Source organism: Felis catus, chromosome B3, assembly GCF_018350175.1.
Source record: "Felis catus isolate Fca126 chromosome B3, F.catus_Fca126_mat1.0, whole genome shotgun sequence".
NCBI classification, from domain to species: Eukaryota; Metazoa; Chordata; class Mammalia; order Carnivora; family Felidae; genus Felis; species Felis catus.
The window spans coordinates 4,999,872-5,023,841 of record NC_058373.1 but is presented as its reverse complement, the minus strand read 5'-3'; the positions used below and the strand labels follow the sequence as shown (position 1 = coordinate 5,023,841).

Below are 23,970 nucleotides of genomic sequence, written 5' to 3'. Positions count from 1 at the left end.
TTCTGTTGTCTCCCTCTCTGCCCCTCCCCTGCTCAAACACACTCTCTCTCTTTCTCTCTCAAAAATAAACATTAAAAAAAAACCAAACCTTTGAATAACACAGGAGATGAAAATAAAAATGGTTTGAAGTAACTCGAGAAAGTACTATGGAAAGAACATAATCTTCCATCAACTGTTACATAGTCTATGCTTGAAAATCTTTTGCAACATGGATTTTTCCAAAGCAGATCTTTTATTTTTTTGAAATTTCTTATTGCTATAAAGTTCTTCCTCAAATTAAGCAGATTTCCATTGCCTGGTTCTGTTCCTCTGGCACCACACATGATAAACTGAACCCCTCTTCCATATTTCAGATCTTTTAATAATAATAGGCAAAGTGTTAACAGTTGAATGAATTCCTATACTGGGTGAAAGATTGCACTTCTGAGATTCTATGTTTCTATAGTCCCCCTGAATCTTGTCTCCATATTAAATACTCTCAGTCCTTTCAAGGATTTCTCATACATCATAATTTATAGACCTTTTACCATCCTGGTCAAGCTGATTCAACATGCACCAGTCCTTGAACAATAACCATGTCTCAACCAATGCACCAACACCCACTGATGGGGTTCCTCACTCTCTAAGGATTCTGACCTATCAGCAGTGCCTGCTGTGGGTGTGAAAGAATCCCATCACACAACTATCACCCTTGCTCTAGACTATCAAGGTCCCTCTTAAGGTATGGCCTCCAGACCTGAAGATGAACTTGTTAGCCTCTGAGGAGTACAGAGGACAAAGGGACATATACCACATTTCTATTAATGAAATGGTAAACAACACAGATTTGTTTCATTGTGTTCTTTTTTCCTACTAATGCTATTGCCATAAATGCTGCTACTCTATCCTGTACCTAAACACTCCATTTTTGAACCCCAATGTAGGATGTCACATTTATTACTATTAAATCTCATTAGATTCAGGGTATTTTGAATGCAGAACTTATCATGAAGTGTATTAACCATCCCTCCAGCAACAAGTCAAACTCAAATTTAATCAATACACATCACTGATAAGCCCCAAGAAAAATGTTTTATCTGTAACATGCCCTAGAGAGCTTTCTTTGAACTTAAAACCTAGCAGCTCCTTTTATCATTGAGATAAAATTCATATAACATAAATTCACCACTTTTAACCATTTTAAAGTATGCAATTCGGTGTTTTTTAGTATACTCAAAATGTTGTGCAACCACCATGACTATTTAATTCCAGAAGATTTTCACCACCCAAAGAGAAAGCTCGCGCCCATTAAGCAATTACTCCTCATCTAGCAGCTCTTCTTGAATATGGTTTATTCAACTGGCTACAAATCTTAATTACCTTACAATCTAGTCCACATTTGTCAAACCTGTCACTAATGTATCACAAGACACACTTGCAAATGCCTTACTGAAATCTAGACATTACTGTGTTTCTCTGATTCACCAATCTGGTGACACTGTCGTCAAAGAGGAAATGATCTTAATGTGACAGAGCTTGTCTCAGAAAGCCCTGGTTGACTCCTAAGCATCAGTTGTTTCCTAAGTGCTCATCTACTTGACAATATGCTAGGAATTCTGCCCCAGACTAATTCGTTACACTAGAATTTATGATTATCTTCTTTTCCTTTTTAATAATTAGTACATTTGCCCTCCTCTACTTTTTTAAGTTTATTTATTTTGAGAGAGAGAGAAAGCTCAAATGCACATGCACACATGCACTCACGAGGGCAGGACAGAGAGAGAGAGAATCCCAAGCAGGCCCTGTAATGTTTGCACAGGGCCCAACATGGGGCTTGAACCCACGAACCATGAGATCACGACCTGAACCAAAACCAATAATCAGATGCTCCATCAACTGAGCCACCCCAGGTGCCCCACCCTCCTCCACTTTTAAAAACCACACTGCAGTTCTGCACAATGCCTTAAAGATCACTGATGACAGTTTAGCAATTATACCTACCCAGTTAGTACAGTAATGGCTTCAATTTAAGCTCTCTAAGCTGAGAACATTAGAACTCAAAGAACAGAAAGAAACTACAGATAAAACCTATAACAGTTGAGAACTAACCAGGAACATGTTCCAAATTGTCACTTGAAATAGTCCCTCAAATCCATTATTCTGACACAAAAACAGTGCTTCCCAAACCAGTGTACTCTGGAACACTAGTTCTGAGCAAGAAAGTCTGTGAGAAGAGTCTGAGAGGAAACGAGGGGTGAGAAATCCTGCTTACACTATCTTCTCCCTTTGAGATTCGGAACTTACAACCCACGATAAAAAGCCTATAGAACCCACCAGTCAAATCTAGTCAGCCACAGTTTCCAAATCCCAAACTGTATTCTCCTTTAACACAAAGAATAAACTGCGTTACTTTGGCAAGCTGATTCATCTCATCACAGTCTGTACGCCAAAGCTGTTCATCCAAAACCTGTTTTCTCAATGCCAACTTCATTACACACTGATTAGTCGTTTTTTATGGCACAATACAACCTGCTTCAAAGTACTCTGGAAAATTCTAGCCAGTTTCTCTAAAATGGTATTTTTATGTTTCAAAAATCTCAACAGTTGGAAGAGCCTGGGTGGCTCCTTCGGTTAAGCATCCGACTTCGGCTCAGGTCATGGTCTCCCAGTTCATGAGTTCGAGCCCCACATCGGGCTCTCTACTGTCAGCACAGAGCCTACACTAGATCCTCTGTCTCCTCTCTCTGCTCCTCACCCACCTGCGCTGTCTCTCAAAAAATAAACATTTTTTTTAAATCTCAAAAAATTTTAAAGTAAATAAATAAGTCTCAACAGCTGAACCTGCCTTGTTCTGAAAAAAAATTAAGATCTCAATTCAAAGACTAGACAGCAAGGCAAACTACACAGAACATCTCATCGGAGAGTCATTGTTGATGCTCAATATGTATTATCCAAACATCTAGAGAAAATAAGTAAATAAAGCAGGATCTCTACTTTAGTCCTCATACCAAAAAAATTCAAAATGGATCAAGGGGTTACATGTTAAAACTCTTTACATCCTAAAAATACTAGAAGAAAACACAGAGGAATGTTTTTGTATGGCACTGGTATAAATGACTCTAAAAAGGACATAAAGCCAAAAATCTAAAAATAAAAAAAAACATTAATAAAATCAAACATGTTTTAAAATTCTAAATTGTTAAAAATAATAATAAAATGAAATTCTAAATTATTTTAAAAACCTTAAAGTCAAGCTTAAAGGACAAACTGGATTCTTTTCAGCACATGTGGCATCCAAAGCATCAATCCCCTCAATATATAAACAGCGCTTACAAATCAGTAAGAAAAAACTCAACAGAAAAATGAGCAAAGGGTTCTACCAAAACAGTTGGCAGAAAAGGAAATACAAATGGCTCTCAAACAAAGATCCTCAGGAAACCTGGCTGCCTCTGTCAGTAGAGCATGCAACTCTTGATCTCAGGGTAGTAAGTTCAAGTCCTACACTGGGTGTGGAGCTTACTTAAAAAAATAAATTTAAAAAAAAGTTAAATTAACAAAAAAGTTGTTCAGCTTCACTCAGAATTAGATAATCTGAAAATGAAACTACAATGAAATACCATTTTCACCTATGAAATTCTCAAATATTAAAAAAACTATAATACTGCAGGTTGATGAAATTATGGGTAAAGCAGCCCTCTTATACATTACGGATGGTACAACTTCCAGACCAAATTGACAATATTTATCAAAACTGGGGCACCTGGGTGGCTCAGTCGGTTAAGCATCCAACTTCAACTTAGGTCAAGATCTCACGGTCTGCTGTGAGTTCGAGCCCTCCGTCAGACTCTGTGCTGTCAGCTCAGAGCCTGGAACCTGCTTCAGATTCTGTGTCTCCCTCTCTCTCTACCCCTTACTGGCTCACATTCTGTCTCTCAAAAATAAAAATTTTTTTTAATTAAAAAAAAAAAAAAAACGTACACATTCCCTTTGACTTAGAAATCCCACTTTAAGAAATTTATCCTACAATACCCCCAAGTGTGAGATGACATACATACAAAGTTGCTAACTACAACACTATAATAGCAAAAGCTGGGGTAAAATATGCACTGGTAGTTTCAATCTATACACTGAAAAAGTATGCAACTGTGAAGACAAAAATGAGGTACTCTGATGTATTCATGTGGAGTAAGTTATGAGATGGAAAGCAGAATATGACAAGGAAATAAGTGACTAGGATTTATATGCATTGAATAATGAAAGACACATATTCATAACTGTGGTTCCAACTGGGGAAAAACGGAATGGCTGGGACACAGACTTTTTTTTTTCCACTATATATCCTAGCATAGCCTCTAAGTATCATGTTCGTGTATTATCTATTTTTTTTAATGATTAAGAATAAAACTGTAATTAAAAAACCTAAAATCTGCCTAAGAATATTTTTGTGGGACTTCTCAAGTTTTTGAAGGAAATCCCCAAAGTCAAACCACTGCTGGGCACCACCTTTTCAATCAATGATTAAGAAGCATTGTCCAAACTAATGACATAACAGTATGCCTTCAGAGCAGAAAAACATTTTGTTACAATAGTCCTAGTAGTAAGTAGTAAGTGGCAAGTAGTAAGTAACTTTTGTTTCCTTTTAGCTTATCTAGAGGTCATCTGATATGTATGTGTTATTTGTAAGGAAATGATCTGCTCTACTGTAAGGCTTTTTGTATTTAAATTTTATTTTTATATCATTTTTCTATCTTCAATAATCACAGGTTTTTTCCTCCTTCTTTTCAATTTTTCCTCTTCTAATTTTGTCTCATTCCCTCCTTTGTACTTTAGTTCCTTCTGCTTCAGTTTGTAGGAACACTAACCCTATTCAAGAAAATATCTTGGGGCTCCTAGGTGGCTCAGTCGGTTGAGTGTCGACTCTTGGTTTCAGCTCGGGTCATGATCTTACGGTTCGTGGATTTGAGCTCCACATTGGGCTCTGTGCTGACTGCATGGAGCCTGCTTGGGATTCTCTATCTCCTTCTCTCTCTGCCCCTCCCCAACCAAGCCTCCCTCCCCCTGTCAAAAATAAATAATTTTTAAAATATATACCTTGTTTTTTATGTTGCAGATTAATAATCCCTAGAAGCAGGTGGATAATTTCTACCTTATGGATAATACCTATCACAATAATAGTTACTTCCCTTCTACTATAAAAGTCTCACAATTTTTCCTAAAGCCAGAGTCCTCTTGGTTCCCAAACATCTGCCCCAACAGAAGCCAAGCCCTGGGCTGGCAGCTGCCTCTCCAATGCTCCTTCTGCTTTTCGTTATGATTTCCAATGAGTCAACAGGAAGGTATTCTGAGTAAAGAAGAAATAGAGGCCTTTAGACAGGACTTTCCTCCACCCACAACACCAAAAAATACAGTTCTTGCCAAACGATCCGAGGCAATTTCCAATCCAATTTGCCACTCCTGTCTGCATGAGGTCATTATGTAAAAAACAAGCAACTGGGAAGAAGACATGCCTTTCTAGGCGGAATCACAAGCAAATCCCAGGTTATGAACATGAAAGCCAAACCAGAACTCTCTGGCCTCCCCAGAGTCACCATATTCAACTACATCACCTCTGCTGCAACCGCTCCCCCTTCCAAGGAAATCATCTTACCGAGCGGGAGTTAGGTCAAAAAAGTTAAACATACACATTTATCACAGATACCTATAAAAATCACTTAGCTAAGATTTTACGTTTGCTATATTTAAGATTTTACTTTAAGTAATCTCTGCACCCACCGTGGGGCTCCAACCCACGACCCCAAATTCAAGAGTTGCACGCTCCACCGACCGAGCCAGCCAGGCACCCCTATGTTTACTACATTTCTTATTAGCATGAATAAATCCTTCACCAATCAACAAACATTTAACAGCTACTTATGTATGTCCATCACTATCTTTAGCTCTTCAGTAAATAAAACAAGTATAAAACAAAGTAAAAAAATAAAAAAGTCCAACACTAGTTAGACACAAAGCTACGGGACAAATCAGAGAACGGTCGTCACACAGTCAGAGTGGCAGGCAAAAGACTCTGCAGTAAGTGGGCAGGCTTGCCCATCAGACAGGTAGGCAATTAACACCTGTGGGAACCAGCTGACTTAATGGTGGACTTCAATGTCGCCCCTTCTGTGCCTATAGAGGTCAACAGCACTAGTGTCGAGTTGGGCTTGAACCCCACAGACAGTTACGAGGCCAGCAGACAAGCGATACTAATTCATTTTTTCCCCTCTTCAAAATAAAAATAATGCCCATCTCGCAGTAATGTTGTGTGTAAAGTACTTAATTACAGGCAGTTACTGCCGCTGTCATTATTTTTAGAAGCAGTGGTACTGCAGCAGCAAGCTTGCCAGGTCTGGGCACTTGCCAGAACTGAAATCCGGCTCTGCCACTCACTAGACGGGCAAGTCAGCCTCTCCAAGCTTTGCTTTCTTTTCTGTTAAATGCAGATAAGAATAAGCACCTCTTTAAGAAGAGCTAATCACCCGAATCAGCTAATCAGCTAATGCATACCAAGTGCTTAGCACAGCGCCTCGCATATAAGTGCTCAATACATGGTATTGATAATGACGGTGAAGAGGCAGAGGAACACGAGGATCTCGGGGCAGATAGAACAATGTTCTTCATCTTTTTTTTTTTAATGTCTATTTACTTATTTTGACAGAGGAGAGACAGAGCTCGAACAGGGGAGGGGCAGAGAGAGGCAGAGAATCCCAAGCAGGCACTGCACTGTCAGTGCAGAGTCCGACGTGGGGCTCGACCAAAGGAGCCACAAAATTGTGACCTGAGCGGCGATCAAGAGTTGGAGGTCTAACCGAATAAGCCACTCAGATGCCCCAGACAAAATATTTTATATCATGATGTCCTGGCAAATTGCAGGCTTGAGTTTTGGGTTGGTTTTGCTTTTTGGGGTTTTTTTGGGGGGGAGGGGGGTGTTTGTTTCCCTGTAACTGTTGTAGAAGTATTTGAAGTATTGAGATTTCTATAATAAAATGCCTTATTGGAAAATAACAATTCTTCCCAACATAGAATTTTAAGAAAAAAATTTCAAAACAACATTCAAGCTTAAGCAAGCAAACTTTCTCTTCAAAATAAAACATTAACCAGATCTTTCATTTATATGTTTAAGATTTTTGATTCATGTTCTGTCAAAGCACAGGGATCAATCGGAATAGCAGGAGCTCATCTCGAAGAAAAACCAAGCGGCACAGTCCTGACTGGATCAGGTGGGACACAGAACTTGTGCACTCGAGTGGCACTTTACTCAGTTTGCTCAAAGATATGGTCTCTAAGCAACCAGGTCCCAAATTTTAAACAAACAGTCCCAGTCATATGAATCACTTCCGAATGGTCTCACTTTGCCTACCAGCACTTTCTTACACAAATACTTCCTGCGAGGGGTTTATTTAGCAGTCTCAATTGGAAATAACCAGAAGCCATCAAATACCACATGGCTTAAAAATGTTCAGAATAGGTCCTGCTACCAACAGATATCCCCAAATCGCTAAACTGTGAAGCAGAAGAAATTCTGCAGAAATCAGAGACGGGTCATCATGCAAAGCCAGAAAATTAAATTCCTAGAACATGCCAACTTAGGCCCCCAAATACATTTTTCCTATTCTTTCATTGGGAACATTAAAATATACAAACACGATTGTTACTCTGACTCTAAGACTAGAAGAAATAAATGCCAAATTCAGTCAAATAAATAGCCCACTTAGCCCAATTAGACTTTCCCAATCTTGATGGGGGAGCAATCTATACAGTTAGCTGGCCTCTTAACACTGGTTTCCTGTGGTCACACCCACTCTGAGACTTACTGAAAATAAGGGGAACTGGTAAAGTATTCAACCCAACTCTTGGCTCCAGCCTCCTTTTTTCCACCTGAAAAGAATGCTATATGTGTCACACTATTCTCCATGAACTAGAGACCATTAAATCTATTAACAAGAATAGAGAGGGAAAGGAATGAACAATCCAAAATGAAAACTGCAATAAGACAAAGAAACTACCATTAACAGAACCAAAGGGGAAAAAACCAAGACAGTAGAAAAATCCAGTAAATCAAAAGATAGATGTGGGACACATATCTCGTCCTGATTTAACATAAACAGACAAAATGGAGAATAGCCATAAAACAAACTACAGAGATCTAACCTACCAACAGGTACCCCAAGACGGAACTAATGAGTCAGAACTAATTGTTAAAGGTATAACTCCTTAGAGCTAAAACAAACAAAACACAAAACAAAAACAAACAAACCAGAAAGATAATATAAATCAAGAGTCTCCACATTACAGGCAAAATTACTAAGCCAACATCAACTCTAATATATAACTCGAGGAAACTTTAAGAAAGAAGAACTCCACAAGTTTCAAATCATGGAAAATTGTGAGGCAAAAACAAAACAGAAAAAAGTCATTTGTCATGGAGCTAAAATCAAGCCAGCTTTAGATGTTCCTAAGTTCTACACATTTTCTCAAGAAAAATGAAATATAGTTTACCATAAAAGAATAAAGAGTGTAGAAACAGAACTGTACTTAATTTAATATTTGACAAAGTAGACATCGATTGCTAACAGGTTGTAAAAAGATTATTTTTAGGTGACAGAATAACTTAGGGGCTCCTGGGTGACTCAGTTGGTTAAGCACCCAGCTTCAGCTCAGGTCATGATCTCGAGGTTTGTGGGTTACAGCCCCACGTGGGGCTCTGTGCTAACAGCTGGGAGCCTGAAGCCTGCTTCAGATTCTGTATCTCCACTCTCTGCTCCTCCCTCACCTGTGTGAGCTCGTGCTCTCTTTCTCAAAAATAAGTATTTTTGGGGGCGCCTGGGTGGCTCAGTCGGCTAAGCGTCCGACTTTGGCTCAGGTCACAACCTCATTTGTGGGTTGGAGCCCCACGTCGGGCTCTGTGCTGACAGCTAGGAGCCTGGAGCCTGCTTCGGATTCTGTGTCTCCCTCTCTCTCTGACCTTCCCCGTTCATGCTCTGTCTCAAAAATAAATAAACATTAAAAAAAAATTTTTTAATAAAAAAAAAGATAAGTATTTTTTAAAAAGGCAACAAGAGGGATTTTTTTTTAAATGACAGAATAATTTGCATAAAATTTATTTATTTTGAGTGTGAGGGTGCAAGCAGGGGAAGGGCAGAGAGAGAGGGGCGGAGAGAGAGGGGGAGAAAGGGAGGGGAGGGAGAGGGAGAGAGAGAGAGAGAGAGAGAGAGAGAGAAAGAGAGAGAGAGAGAGAGAAAGAGAGAGAGAGAGAGAGAGAGAGAGAGAGAGAGAGAGAGAGAATCCCAAGCAGACTCGTGCTATCGGCACAGAGCCCAATGAGGAGCCCGATTTCACGAGCCCATGACCCATCAGATCATGAGCCCAAATCAAGAGTCAGATGCTTAACCGACTGAGCCATCCAGGCACCCCTAAGATGACAGAATAATTTACAAACACCATGAGATTTATTAAAATTTTTTTTTTCTTAAACGTTTTTATTTATTTTTGGGACAGAGAGAGACAGAGCATGAATGGGGGAGGGGCAGAGAGAGAGGGAGACGCAGAATCGGAAACAGGCTCCAGGCTCCGAGCCATCAGCCCAGAGCCTGACACGGGGCTCGAACTCACGGACCGTGAGATCGTGACCTGGCTGAAGTCGGACGCTTAACCAACTGTGCCACCCAGGCGCCCCTAAACACCATGAGATTTAAAGACTTAGATTCCTAACAAAAATTAAGCATTAAATTGAAAAAAGCTAACAATATAAGACTTCACATTTTAGCAAGGCTTTGGAGAATTTGAACTATGGCTTTGAATTGATCAAAGAAATTGCAAAGAGAAAGATTAACATTTGAATTGCATAAAATTGAAAACTGCTGTACAGGGGCACCTGGCTGGCTCAGTCGGTATTGTGTGTGACTCTTGATCTCATGGTTGTAGATTTGAGCCCCGCGTTGAATGTGGAGATTACTTAAAAATAAAATCTTAAAGAAATTTAACAAAATTAAAAAATAAAACTTCTGTACAGTGAAAAACCAAAATGGCAAATCAAGAGAAAATATTGGTAGCAAATGCAACAGGAGGTTGACCATATTATAAGAGAGCTTATGAAAGTTAACATCATGACTCTATTAGACAACCTCATCCACAATGTGAATAAAATTGATAAACAAGTACATGGGAAAAATGTTTAAACTTTCCAGCAATCAAAGCAATATCATTTTAAACTGGAATAAGCCTAAATAAATTATGGATGTTATGTAACCACTGAAAATAGTAATTAAGACAACGATATAGCAATTAAAAGATCTAAATTTGTGAATACAACTATCTAAAAATTATCTACAACTTTTCCTTTTACTCAGGCCCTTTCTTTTTTCTTTATTATAAAATTCATGATCATTGTAAAAAGCATTTTAAATCTACCGAAGAGCACTAAAATAAAAAGGAAACGTCTTGGGGTGCCTGGGTGGCTTAGTCAGTTAAGTGTCTCTTGGTCTTGGCTCAGGTCATGATATCACCATTGGTGGGTTCAAGCCCCGAGTTCAAGCCTGCTTGAGATTCTCTCTCTTCCTCCCTCTCTCTCAAATAAATAAACATTTAACGGGAAAAAAAAAAAAAAAAAGGAAAAGTCTTCTCACACCCTCCATCCTGACTCCCTAGAGGTATCTTCTTATTTCTGGAGTTTCCTGTGAAACACAAGCTTAAATCTGAAGTGAAAAAACTAAGGCTACAAACCTTTAAGACTTTGAAAGTGCCCAGAAAATTCTCCAGAAAAGTTTACTGATGCCTCATCACCTTTATGTTAAATCTGCTTTTGCCCCAAGGGCCAGGATAAAGAATACATTTACCCAGTGCCCACTGCATTTCAGCCACTATGCCAGGCACTTAGCCCTCACAGCACCTCCAGAAGATGCCTAGTATCTCCATTCTGCAAAGCACAAATTTAGGCTCACTCCCTCAAGTTAAACCAGAATCAGAAATCACACCTGCCCAAACTGAAAATCCTCACTCTTTTCACTTCGCATATCCCAACAGCCAAGTTTTTTAAAACATTTCAGGTTTGTTTGTTTTTTTATTTTTTTTAATGTTTATTTTTGAGAGAGAGAGAGAGAGAGAGACAGAGAGAAAGGCAGAGCATGAGCAAGGGAGGGGCAGTGAGAGAGGGAGACATACAGAATCTGAAGCAGGCTCCAGGCTCCGAGCTGTCAGCACAGAGCCCGTCGCGGGGCTTGAACTCACAAACCATGAGATCATGACCTGAGCTGAAGTTTGGACGCTTAACAGACTGAGCCACCCAGGTGCCCCAAATGTTTCAGGTTTTTTAAATGTCTGTTTTAATTAATTATAAGTGTTATGAGATTACAGTAGTATGACTTTTCTTAGTACCAAAGATAGCTGACTGCCTAATACATACCAGATTACTCTCCATATTTCTTCACTGTAAATTTTGCTGAGTGTCTCAGCTACACCACAGGGTAAAAAGCAGTAAAATGCTTTTCTGACCACAGTAGGAACTAATCCTTCCGTGTGTGCAAAAAGCACTCTTACTTTGAACAACTTTAACAAAGGCACTTTTAAATGCAACCAACTTCTTACCTCTGAGTCTATCCAAGGCAGGTGCACCAAGGTAAGTTTCAGAAAATAGAAGTGAGGTTTTTCATCTGTATCATCATTTTCAGAGTTAAGACTAAATCCCACCCCATACTTCACCTTGCTAATTATGAATACATGAATATACCCGGCTTGTAGTCCCAATGTGCCATTAAGTAGCTATATCTATGTGACTCTCTGACTCACACAGGGTCTCATGAGGCAATTAAATTAGTTTTCCCATCTGTAAAAGGAAAACATAGGCCAACCTCCTAAAAAATGAAGGGATATTCCTCCACTTGAGAATTGTAGAGGCTGATGGGCAAGGTGTTGTTCTTCTGAATCCCCTCACCTACCCATTTTTTTTTTTTTCTTGCCTAATCTTAAATATTTTTAACTTGCATTCATGATCATGGTGTGCCAGCCTGGATATATCCAGATGTTACTGAATTCTGCTCCCATGTAGAGACCTAAAGAGCCCATCCTAGAAAATGTTCAATGCCAACAACAAAGTCATATGCACAAAAGAGAATTTGTTCTCAAGAACTGATTTTTTTCCAAGACACTGTTTCAATTCCCCTAAATTACAGAAGGAAGAGTGCCTGTTTAGTGCCATGCTCTTGTTAACAACGCGAAGTCTCTGCCCGTCTCCAACCAGCCAGAGCCCTGCTTTCCCTTCTACACGGGGCTGGGGGTATGTTGGGGGGGGGAGGGGGCGGGTAGGCCCTGCCCCTTCAGGTAGGGTATGGACACAGCAAGAGAAAGGTGGCCCATGACAGGTCTTGAAAGGGCATTACAGCAAGCCTCTGAAAGAAGGGACCCTTAACCTTCAACACCAGAGAGTGCTGGGATTAACGTTCTTCCTGTGACCTTTAAACTAACTGAATTTTCTCCTGTTTCCATTTATACATTCTCCTCACTGCAGACTACGCGTCCTGCCCGGCCTGATATGTTCTCTTCCTGGGTCTGTTCACGTGAACATTCTGATCCTTCTCTGTATCACTTTCTCCTCTCCAAGACCTGAGCGCCTAGTGTAGCTCACATATTTACACTTCGCCTCTCTCAACTAAGTGAAAATGCTAGTCGTCTCTACCATACAGCTATTCCACAGACCAAACAAATGCGAAGACAATCAGAACAGGCAAAAGATCAAAATAAACCCACATTTTGGGGCGCCTGGGTGGCTCAGTCGGTTAAGCGTCCGACTTCAGGTGGGGTCATGATCTCACAGTCTGTGAGTTCGAGCCCCGCGTCAGGCTCTGTGCTGACAGCTCAGAGCCTGGAGCCTGCTTCCCATTCTGTGTCTCCCTCTCTCTCTGCCCCTCCCCTGCTCATGCTCTGTCTCTCTCTCAAAAATAAATAAAAACATCAAAAAATTTTTTTTAAATAAAAATTAAAAAATAAACCTACATTTCAAGTCCTTGGTCTGTTCTGCAGCTCGTAACAAAAAGCCCTGAATCCTCAGATATTTCATTAAAATAGTAACTTAATTTCCATATTAAAGCTACTCTCCAAAAAATAGGGAAAAGCAGAATCTATTTTCTTATTCCCAATCACTCTAGGTGCACACTTTTACGGAATCACTCCTAAATTTTCCCACTTAACCTTTCAGGGAAACATAAACCCACGGCACACCCTCCTTTCTCTACAAACACCCCTACACTCACTGTCTCCACACATTCATCTTCACCCTCTCTACACAATCTCCTCTCTTCCCAGGGAAGAGCTCTGTTACAGGTACGGGAGAAAATGGAGTGCCCTGGGACACACAATGGAGCCACTGTACTTGAAGGTGGAGCTTCCAGGGGGAGGAGTATCAGTACTAGAAATAGAACCGAAGAGGGAAACCTTTTCTCTCCTGGATCTCTCGGATCTTTCTTCCTGGACTTGGAAGGGGTGTAAATTCCAGACCTTGGGGCTCCTCCAACTCAGGAGGGGTGGAGGTTATGAAGGAAACAGGATGGGGGCCGATCCAAAAAGGAAAACTGGGCTTGCGCTAGAGGGGAAAGTGGGGCGCCGACAGCGCACGGGGACAGCCCAGCTCACCAGGGTAGAAAACACAACGGGAGCTAAAGCCCCAGCTACGACGGGAGAGCATGTGATCTGTCCGTGGTTTACCTCAAACACTTCTTAAGGGTGGCAGCAGCCGCTTCATGCGGCCAGTAGGGATCCCAGTCTTCTATTCTCTGCAGAGCACCCCAGGCTTCTTCCTAGCCCCCTCTGGTAGTAAAATCTAAATACATGCTCCCAACTTGATTTTCTAATCAAAGCTTTCAACAACAACCACCACCGCATCCTGGGATTGCCTCCCTAAAATAAATCAGGCACATTTCCACGATGCCAGGCCAATAGGACAATACGCCACGATTATACCCTCCCTTATAACCCAAAGCATAAAAAATAAAGAGTATATCACCAATGTCTCACTTCCTCGGTCACTTCCTAAGTATGCAAAAGTAGCCAACTAAAAAACACTGCAGGTGATCATGGATGTTAAAGGAAATGGGCTACTTTTCTATTCTGGAAAAAACACCTCAGAGGGACACGTGAGTGGCTCAGTCGGTTAAACGTTCGACTCTGGATCTCAGGGTTGGGGGAAAACTCCCGACAGAAAAGAACGGCCCTAGAGCAGATGGAAATGAGCAGACAGAATATGCAAAGAAGGAAATGTGGTAGAAAGCACCATTCTCGTCAGGCTATCATAACGCAGAGCTCTAAAACTATTTTAAATCTTGCTTCTCGGGCGCCTGGGTGGCTCAGTCGGTTGAGCGTCCGACTTCGGCTCAGGTCACGATCTCACGGTCCGTGAGTTCGAGCCCCGCGTCAGGCTCTGGGCTGATGGCTCAGAGCCTGGAGCCTGCTTCCGATTCTGTGTCTCCCTCTCTCTCTGACCCTCCCCCGTTCATGCTCTGTCTGTGTCTCAAAAATAAATAAACGTTAAAAAAAAAAATTTTTTTTTTTTTAAATCTTGCTTCTCAACTAAGGGGGAGCCTATCAGAACCACCAGAACCACTTAAATATATAGGTGTAGGGGCACCTGGTGGCTCGGTCGGTTGAGTGTCCGACTCTTGATTTTGGCTCAGGTCATGATCTCACAGTTCATGGGTTCGAGCCCTGCATCAGGCTCTGTGCTATCAGTGCAGAGCCTGCTTGGGATTCTTTCTCTCCCTCTCTCTCTGCCCCCACCCCACGCTCACTGCTCGCTCTCTCTCTCAAAAAATAAATAAACTTAAATAAGATATACAGGTATCTGGACCTTCCAGACCTACAGAATCAGAGTCTCTATGGTAAGGCCGAGATATCTGTATTTTTAAGTTCCCCGGGTGACCTAATGCACACACTTGGTTGAGAACCACTGCACGACTGACTTTCAAAAAACTAATCTTCAGTCAAGAAAACTACAAGTAGACCATGCAGACTCAGGCTTCAGCTTCCTCACTGACATGAAACGGTTAAAGTGGAAGAGGCGTTGAACTAGAGTAGCGGTGGCAAGGGGGTGGTAGCCAAGACGCTCTGTAAAAAGGGAATTTTACTGTGGAAACCCAAGTTTAAAACAAAAGCAGAACTGCTTCGGATGGAGGAAGGAAGGGAGCTGGGGTTCTTCCCTCTCATCCCCAGGTCACCGCAACAGAGACACAGGATGGTCTCTCATTCCAGCTGCGGCTTTCAAATTCTTTGACTTTCCAAAACTAGATCTAGTGCGCAGTTTAAGTAACAGGGACCTAATCTTTTTTTTCCATGGGGCCCTTACACACTTCATATGAGAAACATCCCCTTGTCTTTTTTTTTTAAGTTTATTTATTTTGAGAGAGAGCGAGCAAGCGAGCGAGCAGGGCAGGGGCAGAGAGGATCTCAAGGAGCCTCCAAGCTCAGCTTAGAGCTGACGTGGGGCTCTATCTCGGGACCGAGATCATGACCTGAGCCAAAATCAAGAGTGGGTCCTTTAACCGACTGAGCCACCAGGCGCCCCTCCTCTTTTCTAATCACATATTCACTTCCTGCTGTCTAACCTTCTATTTAGAAAAACAAGTGTTATTATCATTCTCCCCACCTAAATCACCACTAACCGCCCCCCTGTACCCAGTCTAAAGGAAGAGGTTTAAGCTCAGCAAAGAAGCCTGGATTCAAGACATCAGAATGCTGTTAGAGTCCCAGGGACGGAAGAAGGACAACGGAACCAGGGAGGGGCACAAAAGGGACCATGTCTTTCGAGAGGAAAAGGAAAAGAGCTGAAAGGCTAACACTTGTAACTTCAGGAACACATGGATGTTTGTTGTATTGTTCTCTGGACTTTCCTAAAAGTGTTTTAAGGGCCTCAGAATTAACAAAACAAAAATACTCTTGTTTATTAACACTACTGAAACATCCTTGATTTTCATTGGACTTTGATCACAAATACCTTTCATTACCCCATGCTGGCCTTTTCCACCAAAGCTCACATGTAGGAAACAAGATCTGTAATTATATCTATCTGCCCTGGGGCCTTGCAAAGGAATACCAGCACCAAAACAAAACTGAACCACTGATAGCAAATAGACACTCTAAGAGTAAGACCACCAGGTGTCCCAGCATCTGAAGAGGGAAAACCGCCCTTATACGTTCACTTCCCAAAAAATGCAGAGGATGGTGACTCCGGTAAACTTTGAATACTGCCAAACCGGTGGACCTTTCCCCAGAGTCCTACCAAGAGGAAAACGAATCCAATTCATATATAAATCAAAACCAGTGAAACACCAGGCTAAGAACTTTAAACTTCAAAAAATGCTATTTCAAAAAAAAACCAAAATGCTATTTCTGGGCCGCCTGGCTGGCTCAATCATAAAGCCTGTGATTCTTGATCTCAGGGTCCTGAGTTCAAGCCCCGTGTTGGGTATGGAGCCTACTTAAAAAGACACACACAAAAGAAAAGTTTGGGGGAAAAACCCCCACAAACTGCTATTCTCCCCTACAGCTCGTAGTGCCCCAAAACATGCACGATCCGCATAAAACCAAACACAGATCTGGGAATTTTTCAGAATACATAAGCGCCCATCAGAGTTTCACGATAAGCCGCTATCAAGGCCACTTGATCCCGTGAATAAATACCCTACCTATACTTATTCCTTCAAACTACCAGCCTCTGACAGTCACACCTAGGACATATTCAAAGAGATCTTTATCTGTGTTCACATCACAACAGCTCCCTTCTCTGCAGCCGGCCAATCGTTACCTCTTTGCTTCTTCCAAATGACAAAGGTACTCATAAGCCACATTCTGACGTCTCCTTTCGTCCATCTCCTCTGCAGTGAGTCTCTCATTATCCAGGACAGCTAAAACATGAAAGGAAGAATGTAAACACAAGAATCTGTAACCTTTCTGACAGATAAAAGAAAGCCACGGCATCAAATTCCTGTTAGTCACCTGGCAGGTCAGGGTAGCCTGTGGACGTGTGGATGGCCAGATGTACTACGAGGACTTTCCTAAAACAGGAACTAGGGAGTTTCAACTACATTCGTCTTACCCTTTTGTTAAAAGTGTCATTAGGGGCGCCTGGGTGGCGCAGTCGGTTAAGCGTCCGACTTCAGCCAGGTCACGATCTCGCGGTCCGTGAGTTCGAGCCCCGCGTCAGGCTCTGGGCTGATGGCTCAGAGCCTGGAGCCTGCTTCAGATTCTGTGTCTCCCTCTCTCTCTGCCCCTCCCCCGTTCATGCTCTGTCTCTCTCTGTCCCAAAAGTAAATAAACGTTGAAAAAAAAAATTAAAAAATAAATAAATAAATAAAAGTGTTATCATAATAGACTTGTACGAAATTTTAGTACAAGTTTGTCATCACTTGACAAATACTGAGTTGAGATTTTGGCCCAACTCTGTTCTGGTCTATCTACCAGACTCTCTCCCAATACAGAGCTGAGAGTGTTGTTTTCCCCTTGTTTATTAATAACCCAAGGCAGCAGTCATTGAGAACTAAGTGGCGGTAATTATGTTCAACGCCTTACATGCATTCTCTCACGGAAGTCCCACAACAATCCTCTGATTATCACTCCCATTTTACAGATGAGGAAACTGAGGCTGGGTGCCCTTAGCTCTACCGCTAATAAGCGGTTGCCGGGCCTGGATTCCAACCCAGGCAGTCTGTCTCAAATCTGCCAACTTCATGGGCACCCGGGGTATGGCATCGACTCCTGACTCCTTGGGATGGCATTCAAGGCCTTTTCCAATTTGGCCCCAACTACTTCTGGAAACTCTTCTCCCTCTGCCCGACCCTCCTCCCCCCACCACCGTGTACTGTCTGTGACCCCACGCTGCCCAACCTCACGCAGCATCCGCCAGAGCTCCGTTCACATGTCACTACCTGTGTTCTTACTGCCTTCCCCCCACCCCTCCTCCACATCCACCTTCCTGCTTTTGCCCGGCTGGCTCAGCATCTTTTATCTTTATTACACCTCACTATCATTAGCTTGTACACCTGTCCTTCTCTGATTGAGACGCTCTTGGCAGGCAGGGCCTGCTCTTACTCACTAATTTCACAAACGTGACACAATCCCTCACACATAACTGTTGAGTGAACTTATCCTAAAAACGGACCATTACTCTCACAAGAGAAAATAAAAACGAAATCTCGGGATTCCAAAGGACCCTCCTGCGGCCAGCGGTAGCTGTGCCGCCTACAAGTTCAGTGCCGTCCCCTGGACGGCTACAGAAAACGAGGTTCGGAAAAATGAGGAAGTCACAGGGGTTCTTTTTTTCTTTTCTTTTTTTTTCTTTTTTTTTTTTTTTTTTTTTTTTTTTTTCTTCTCTCTCTCTGTTTTAATTTTTGAAAGCCTGACCAGGGAACGAAGCCCGAGCAAGGTGAAGTGGCCCGCCCCGGGCCGCACGTCTCCGCTGGCCCGGGGCCCCCCGCAGGTCCCGACCCCCGGTCCACGTCGCAGGCGGCACCCGGGGCAGCGCCTTCCCGCGAAGCGCGAGCGGAGCCCAGCGCTCCGGGACACGCCCTGCCCCGGCCTCCTGCCACCTCACCCTAGGCCGTCTCCCCCAAATCTCGGCGGCGCTGCGAGGCGGGAGGCTCTGGGTGGGGCCCCTCGCGTCGCGGCGCCCGGGCTCTGGCGAAGAGGGCCGCCTGCGTCCCCGCCGCCGCCGCCGCCTCCGAGCCCAGGTCGCGCGCCTCGCCGCCCCTCCCGCCCGCCGCCCGGCCCGGCCGGCTCTTCCGGGTCCGCGCGGCCCGCAGCCGCCCTGCCGCGCCCGCCCGCCCGAGCCCCCCGGGAAAACGGCGCCTGGGAGGCAGCGAGCCCGGCCCCGAAGCCCCCGCGCCGCAGAGCCCCGCACTCACAGCCATAGTGCGGCCGGACCACGCCCAGTCCGTCAACATCGTCCGTGGCGGACATGGCGGCCGAGCCCGGGTCTCTGCTGAGGAAGCGGTGAGACCTTGAAGGCGCGGCCGACGGCAGCTGCGGCTCCTGCAGAGTGCGCGGGCTGCCTTGCTCCCTGAGGCCCCGCCCCGCTCCGTCGGCCCCGCCCCATCCGACCCCGCCCCTCCGGCCCCGCCCTGCCGCGCCTCGCCCTGCCGCGCCGAAGGGAGCTGGGGTGGGGGCGGAGCCCGAGCCGCTCAGCCCCGCCCAATCCCCGCCCCTGGCGGTAACACCCTCTGGAGGCGGAAGGAAGGGGGCGGAGCCCACCCGTCCCCGGCGCTCGCGGTCCTCCTCGCTCCGCGGGAAAGGCGGCCCCCGCCCTGGAGCCCTGCCCTGCCGGCCGCCGCCCCGACCGCACCTCGGGGACAGAAAACGCCGCCTAACTGAAACAGAGCATATTGTTCCTAAACTAGAAGAGGAGGTTGCGCAGAAGAAAAAGATATTCCAGAAGAAACAAAAGCTTATGGGCCGGGATTAAATTCAGCGTTAAATAAAAGCACATAAAAGTTAAAAAAAAAAAAAAAAAAAAAAAAAAAGGCTTGAAATAAAAACCATGGCCCCTCCTCTTTTCCCCTGCCGGTGGAGCTAAACTCCTTTGCACCAAAGCGCTCCAGGAAGGCGTCCTTTGCAGTGACCCAAAGTGTTCTTGAGGAACAGAAGCAAGACCCAAACTGCCGTAAGGGAGGCACAGCCCTGCAGCCTGGCCTCAGTCTTCTCTCCAGATTCGCCCCTCGTCACCAGATTAGAACTGCTTAACACCCCCCCACACACACACACCGCGTACTTGAGAAGTGGATGCTAAAACAGGAGACTGTCCAAGCCTCCTTCTCTTAGTTTCCCCTGCCTGTTCTTCCTAAGTTCCTCTTTTCTCAGGGGATTCTTTGCCCTTTTTTAGGATGCCTCTTCCCCTTGCAGCTTGTGGCCTGCCCTTAAACTATTGGTATTCATTGGAATTCTGTTCTTAGCCTCTTCTGTTTTTTGCCCACTCCTTCTGGGTTTTGTTTTTTTTTCCCCCATTTTACGCACTCTTTCTGGGTATTTTTATTCTTACTCACCTTCAACTGCTGAAGAGCTTTAAATGTACATTTCCAGACCAGGCTCTGTAAAAGACCCGACTCAGTATTTTCAGCTGTGTAATGGACATGTTCCCCTGTGAATCCTGCAGACACTTCAAATTTAACGTGTTGAACACTGACTCTGTTCCTACGATAGTCTTTGTTAATAGAAGTGCTCTGTTGGCCATCAGGACACCCCAGCCTCCCTGCCTCACACCGCACATCCAGCCAGTGTTCTGAAGTGTCTTGCTTTTGTCTCTATCCCCATTGTGATTATACTATTTAGATTGTCACCATCTCTGTTTTCTCTTTGGCCAACTCACTCCTCACTGTCACCAGTGTGTTCTTCCTAAAGTGCAAATGCCTTTGCATTCCTCCTTTTTACATTTTTCTCATTATTCCCTTCAGGATATGGTCCAAGTTCCTTAGCATGCCGAATAAGCCCCTTCATAACCTGACTCCAGGCTTTTTGGTCTAGCCTTTTTTTCATCTATTTGCTCTTCCTTCAAAATATTAAAGCGAGGACCTTGAAAACCTAAAACAAAACACTTTCCATTAAAAAAACAAGCAAAGGGTGGTGCCTGGGTGGCTCAGTTGGTTGAGCGCTGGACTCTTGATTTTGGCTAGCGTCATGATCTCATGGGTTCGGGAGATGAGCCCAGCATCAGGCTCTGCTCTGACAACGAGAAGCCTGCTTGGGATTCCCTCCCTCTCCCTCTCTCTCTCTCCTCCCCCCACCCCCACTCATGCTCTCTCTCTTTCAAAATAAACTTAAGCGAATAAATAAAAAATTAAAAAAACAGGCAAAGGTTTAATTATTACAAATTCAAAAGTTAGTTCTTTCTAAAATTGTCAAGTTCAGCTTACAAATTTTATTATTCTAAGCCTAGCATATTTTACCAATCACTTTTCAGAAACTTTGAATACTTTTTGGTCCCATTTACAAACTTAGTTAATTCAACATCTCCAATCATTTAAAATTATGTCTATAAACTTAATTTATTTGGTTTCCCATTTAATTTCTTCAGTTTTCTAACCTAGAAACTTTTCAAGGCTTAGCAATTCTTATAAATTAAACAAACTTACAAAAAATGAATCTAAATTTCTCTTAAATAGCCCAGTTCCATGTGCAAACTTAGTAAGATATCAACTCACAATCTTAAGTCTAAAACTAATCCAGTAGACATATAAGACTGTCACTCTAATAAGCCAAATTTTCTTAAACATTCCAAGTGCATAAAATGTGAAATATGCACATATTTCTCCTTTAATGTTTACTTTTTTTGAGAGAGAGAGAGAGAAAAAGCGTGAGATGGAGAGAGACAGAGAGAAAGGGAGACAGTATCTGAAGCAGGCTCCAGGCTCTGAGCTGTCAGCACAGAACCTGATGCAGGGCTTGAACTCACGAACTGTGAGATCATGATTTGAGCTGAAGTCAGACACTCAACCGACTAAGACACCCAGGTGCCCCTGCACATATTTCTTCTTAACCCCAACATATTAGTCCCATAGTTTTTACCCCACTAAGCTTTTCTGTACTAATTTTAAAGCTTCTCTGAGTTGAAAGGTACATAGCTGCTAAGAAAGTTTCCAACCTAGTTAATTAAGATTACTTTTTAAATTTATTTTATTTTATTTTATTTTATTTTATTTTTTATTTATTTATTTTTTAATTTCCTTTTTTTCAACGTTTATTTATTTTTGGGGGGGACAGAGAGAGACAGAGCATGAACGTGGGAGGGGCAGAGAGAGAGGGAGACACAGAATCGGAAACAGGCTCCAGGCTCCGAGCCATCAGCCCAGAGCCTGACGCGGGGCTCGAACTCACGGACCGCGAAATCGTGACCTGGCTGAAGTCGGACGCTTAACCGACTGCGCCACCCAGGCGCCCCTATTTTATTTTATTTTTGAGAGAGAGAGAGAGAAAGAGAGAGAGAGAGAATGAGCAGAGGAGGGGTAGAGAAAGATAATCCCAAGCAGACTCCACTGTGAGCACAGAGCCTGACATGGGGCTTGAACTCACAAACCTTAGATCATGACCTGAGCCAAAATCAAGTGTTGGACACTTAACCTGCTGAGTCACCCAGGCACCCCTATTTTATTTTATTTTAGTGAAAGAGTGCACCACCCAGGCCTGCAAGCAAGGGAGGGGCAGAGAGAGAGAGAGAGAGAGAGAGAGAGAGAGAGAGAGAGAATCCCAAGCAGGCTCCCCACCCAGCTCAGAGCCCCTCGAGGGGCTGGATCCCACAACCGTAGGATCACAACCTGAGCTGAAATCAAGAGTTGGTCGCTCAACCGACTGAGCCACCCCAGGAGCCCCAAGATTACTTTTGATCAGAGATTTCCATTAGATATAACTTCTGGAGCTTCAGACTTTCAGAACCATTTTTCTCATTGTGCCAACTGTCACTTTGAGCTGTTTTCTGTATTATGTCATAGATTTGAAAACTTGTTATCTATTCCTCTGACTACCCTTAGAAACCAGCAAGTCCTATCCAGTTTACCTTTGGATTTTATTTTCTATGTCTTGGCTTTTAAAACACTTACCTATGTTTTCATTTTAATTCTAAAGACCTTTGGAATGGATGGAATCCAAATACATAAATGTGTTTTATCTCTAATGATAAAAGTTATGAACCTAATATGCTCAGGCATTTTTTTTTAAGTAAGCTCTAGGTCCAGGTGGGGCTCGAATTCATGACCCCAAAAACCAAGAATTGCATGCTCTACCCACTGAGCCAACAAGACACCCCCTGTGAGTCCTTTCTTATTCCTAGAAACATGCAATTCTAACAGGTATTTAAATCAATCTCCCATTGAATTTCAGATATCTCACATAGCTTTATCTGATGTTCACAAATTAAGCCATTCTTCATAATTATACTAACTGAAAGCTTCTGAGGCTTTACGAGACTAAGTGTTTTGTATTTATTTTCTTTTCTGAACTTCCTGATAATTCTACAAAGTAAGAACTCCAAGGGGTGCCAGCTGGCTCAGTCAGTAGAGTAGAACTTACTTTAAAAAAAAAAAAAAAAAAAAAGGAAGAAAGAAAGAAAGAAAGAAAGAAAGAAAGAAAGAAAGAAAGAAAAGGAAAGGAAAGAACTATTATTATCTCTAATTTACAGATGAGAAGTGGAGAACTAAGTAATTCAACTGAAGCCACGTAGTAAGAGGCAGAGCTGGAACTCAAACCCCAGGTCTAATGACAAAGCCCCCATGCCTGGTAAATAAACCTGAGATTCAGGGAAATGCACATGAAGACCATCCTTGGCCACTTAGTACTTCTCACCTATCAGAGTAGCAATATTTTATTTGTTTTCATTGATACTGTTGGCAAAAAGTGACAAAGCAACCACTCTCCTACACAGCTGCTTGGGCTGTAAATTGATACAATCTTTCTGAAGTCCAAATTGGCATTAGGCAGCTACCCTTCAACCAAGGAATTCCTCTCTTGAAATTTATCAAAATGAAACTTTTTTCTTTCTTTCCTGCTCTTTTTAAGTAAACTCTGCCCCAATATGGGGCTGGTACTCACAACCCCAAGATCAAGAGTCACGTGCTCTACTGACTCAGCCAGCCAGATGCCCCATAATGAAAATACTTTTAAGGTGCAAAAATTAGCAATAAATACGCTTATGGAAATGTCTTAAATGCCCATCATTAGGCTTTGAAATCAGCAATGGCACCTCCACACAATGAAATGCTAGACACCCCTAACAGCGATAACTTGTGGTTCTGGTCACGTTTGACTGGCTACCAGGAATATATATATGGACTAGAACTGCAGCAAGAGAAAAACAGGACTCGTGGAAGGCTGAAGGCATGGCTCTGTTCCTCTGAGCATCTCTGCTTCTCTACAGGTCTGCTCTTACCCCCCCCCCCCCCCCCCGCTCCTCTTTTTGACAACCAGCCTCCTCCATTCTAGTTTTTTCTGCTCCTT

At 43.1% G+C, this 23,970-nt stretch overlaps 1 protein-coding gene across 1 annotated transcript in view; it reads right to left on the bottom strand.

Annotated features, from left to right (window-relative positions):
• IQGAP1 (IQ motif containing GTPase activating protein 1) overlaps window positions 1-19,056 on the bottom strand; it is a 101,121-nt gene extending 82,065 nt beyond the window's left edge. Inside the window, exons 1-2 of the mRNA XM_023254889.2 lie at window positions 18,897-19,056; window positions 16,802-16,901 (exon numbers count right to left, since the gene is read on the bottom strand). Of these exons, the coding sequence (XP_023110657.1) occupies window positions 16,802-16,901; window positions 18,897-18,951 (155 nt within the window). The 5' untranslated portion in view covers window positions 18,952-19,056. The remainder of the gene's footprint in view (window positions 1-16,801; window positions 16,902-18,896) is intronic.
• Window positions 19,057-23,970: the final 4,914 nt, after the last annotated feature.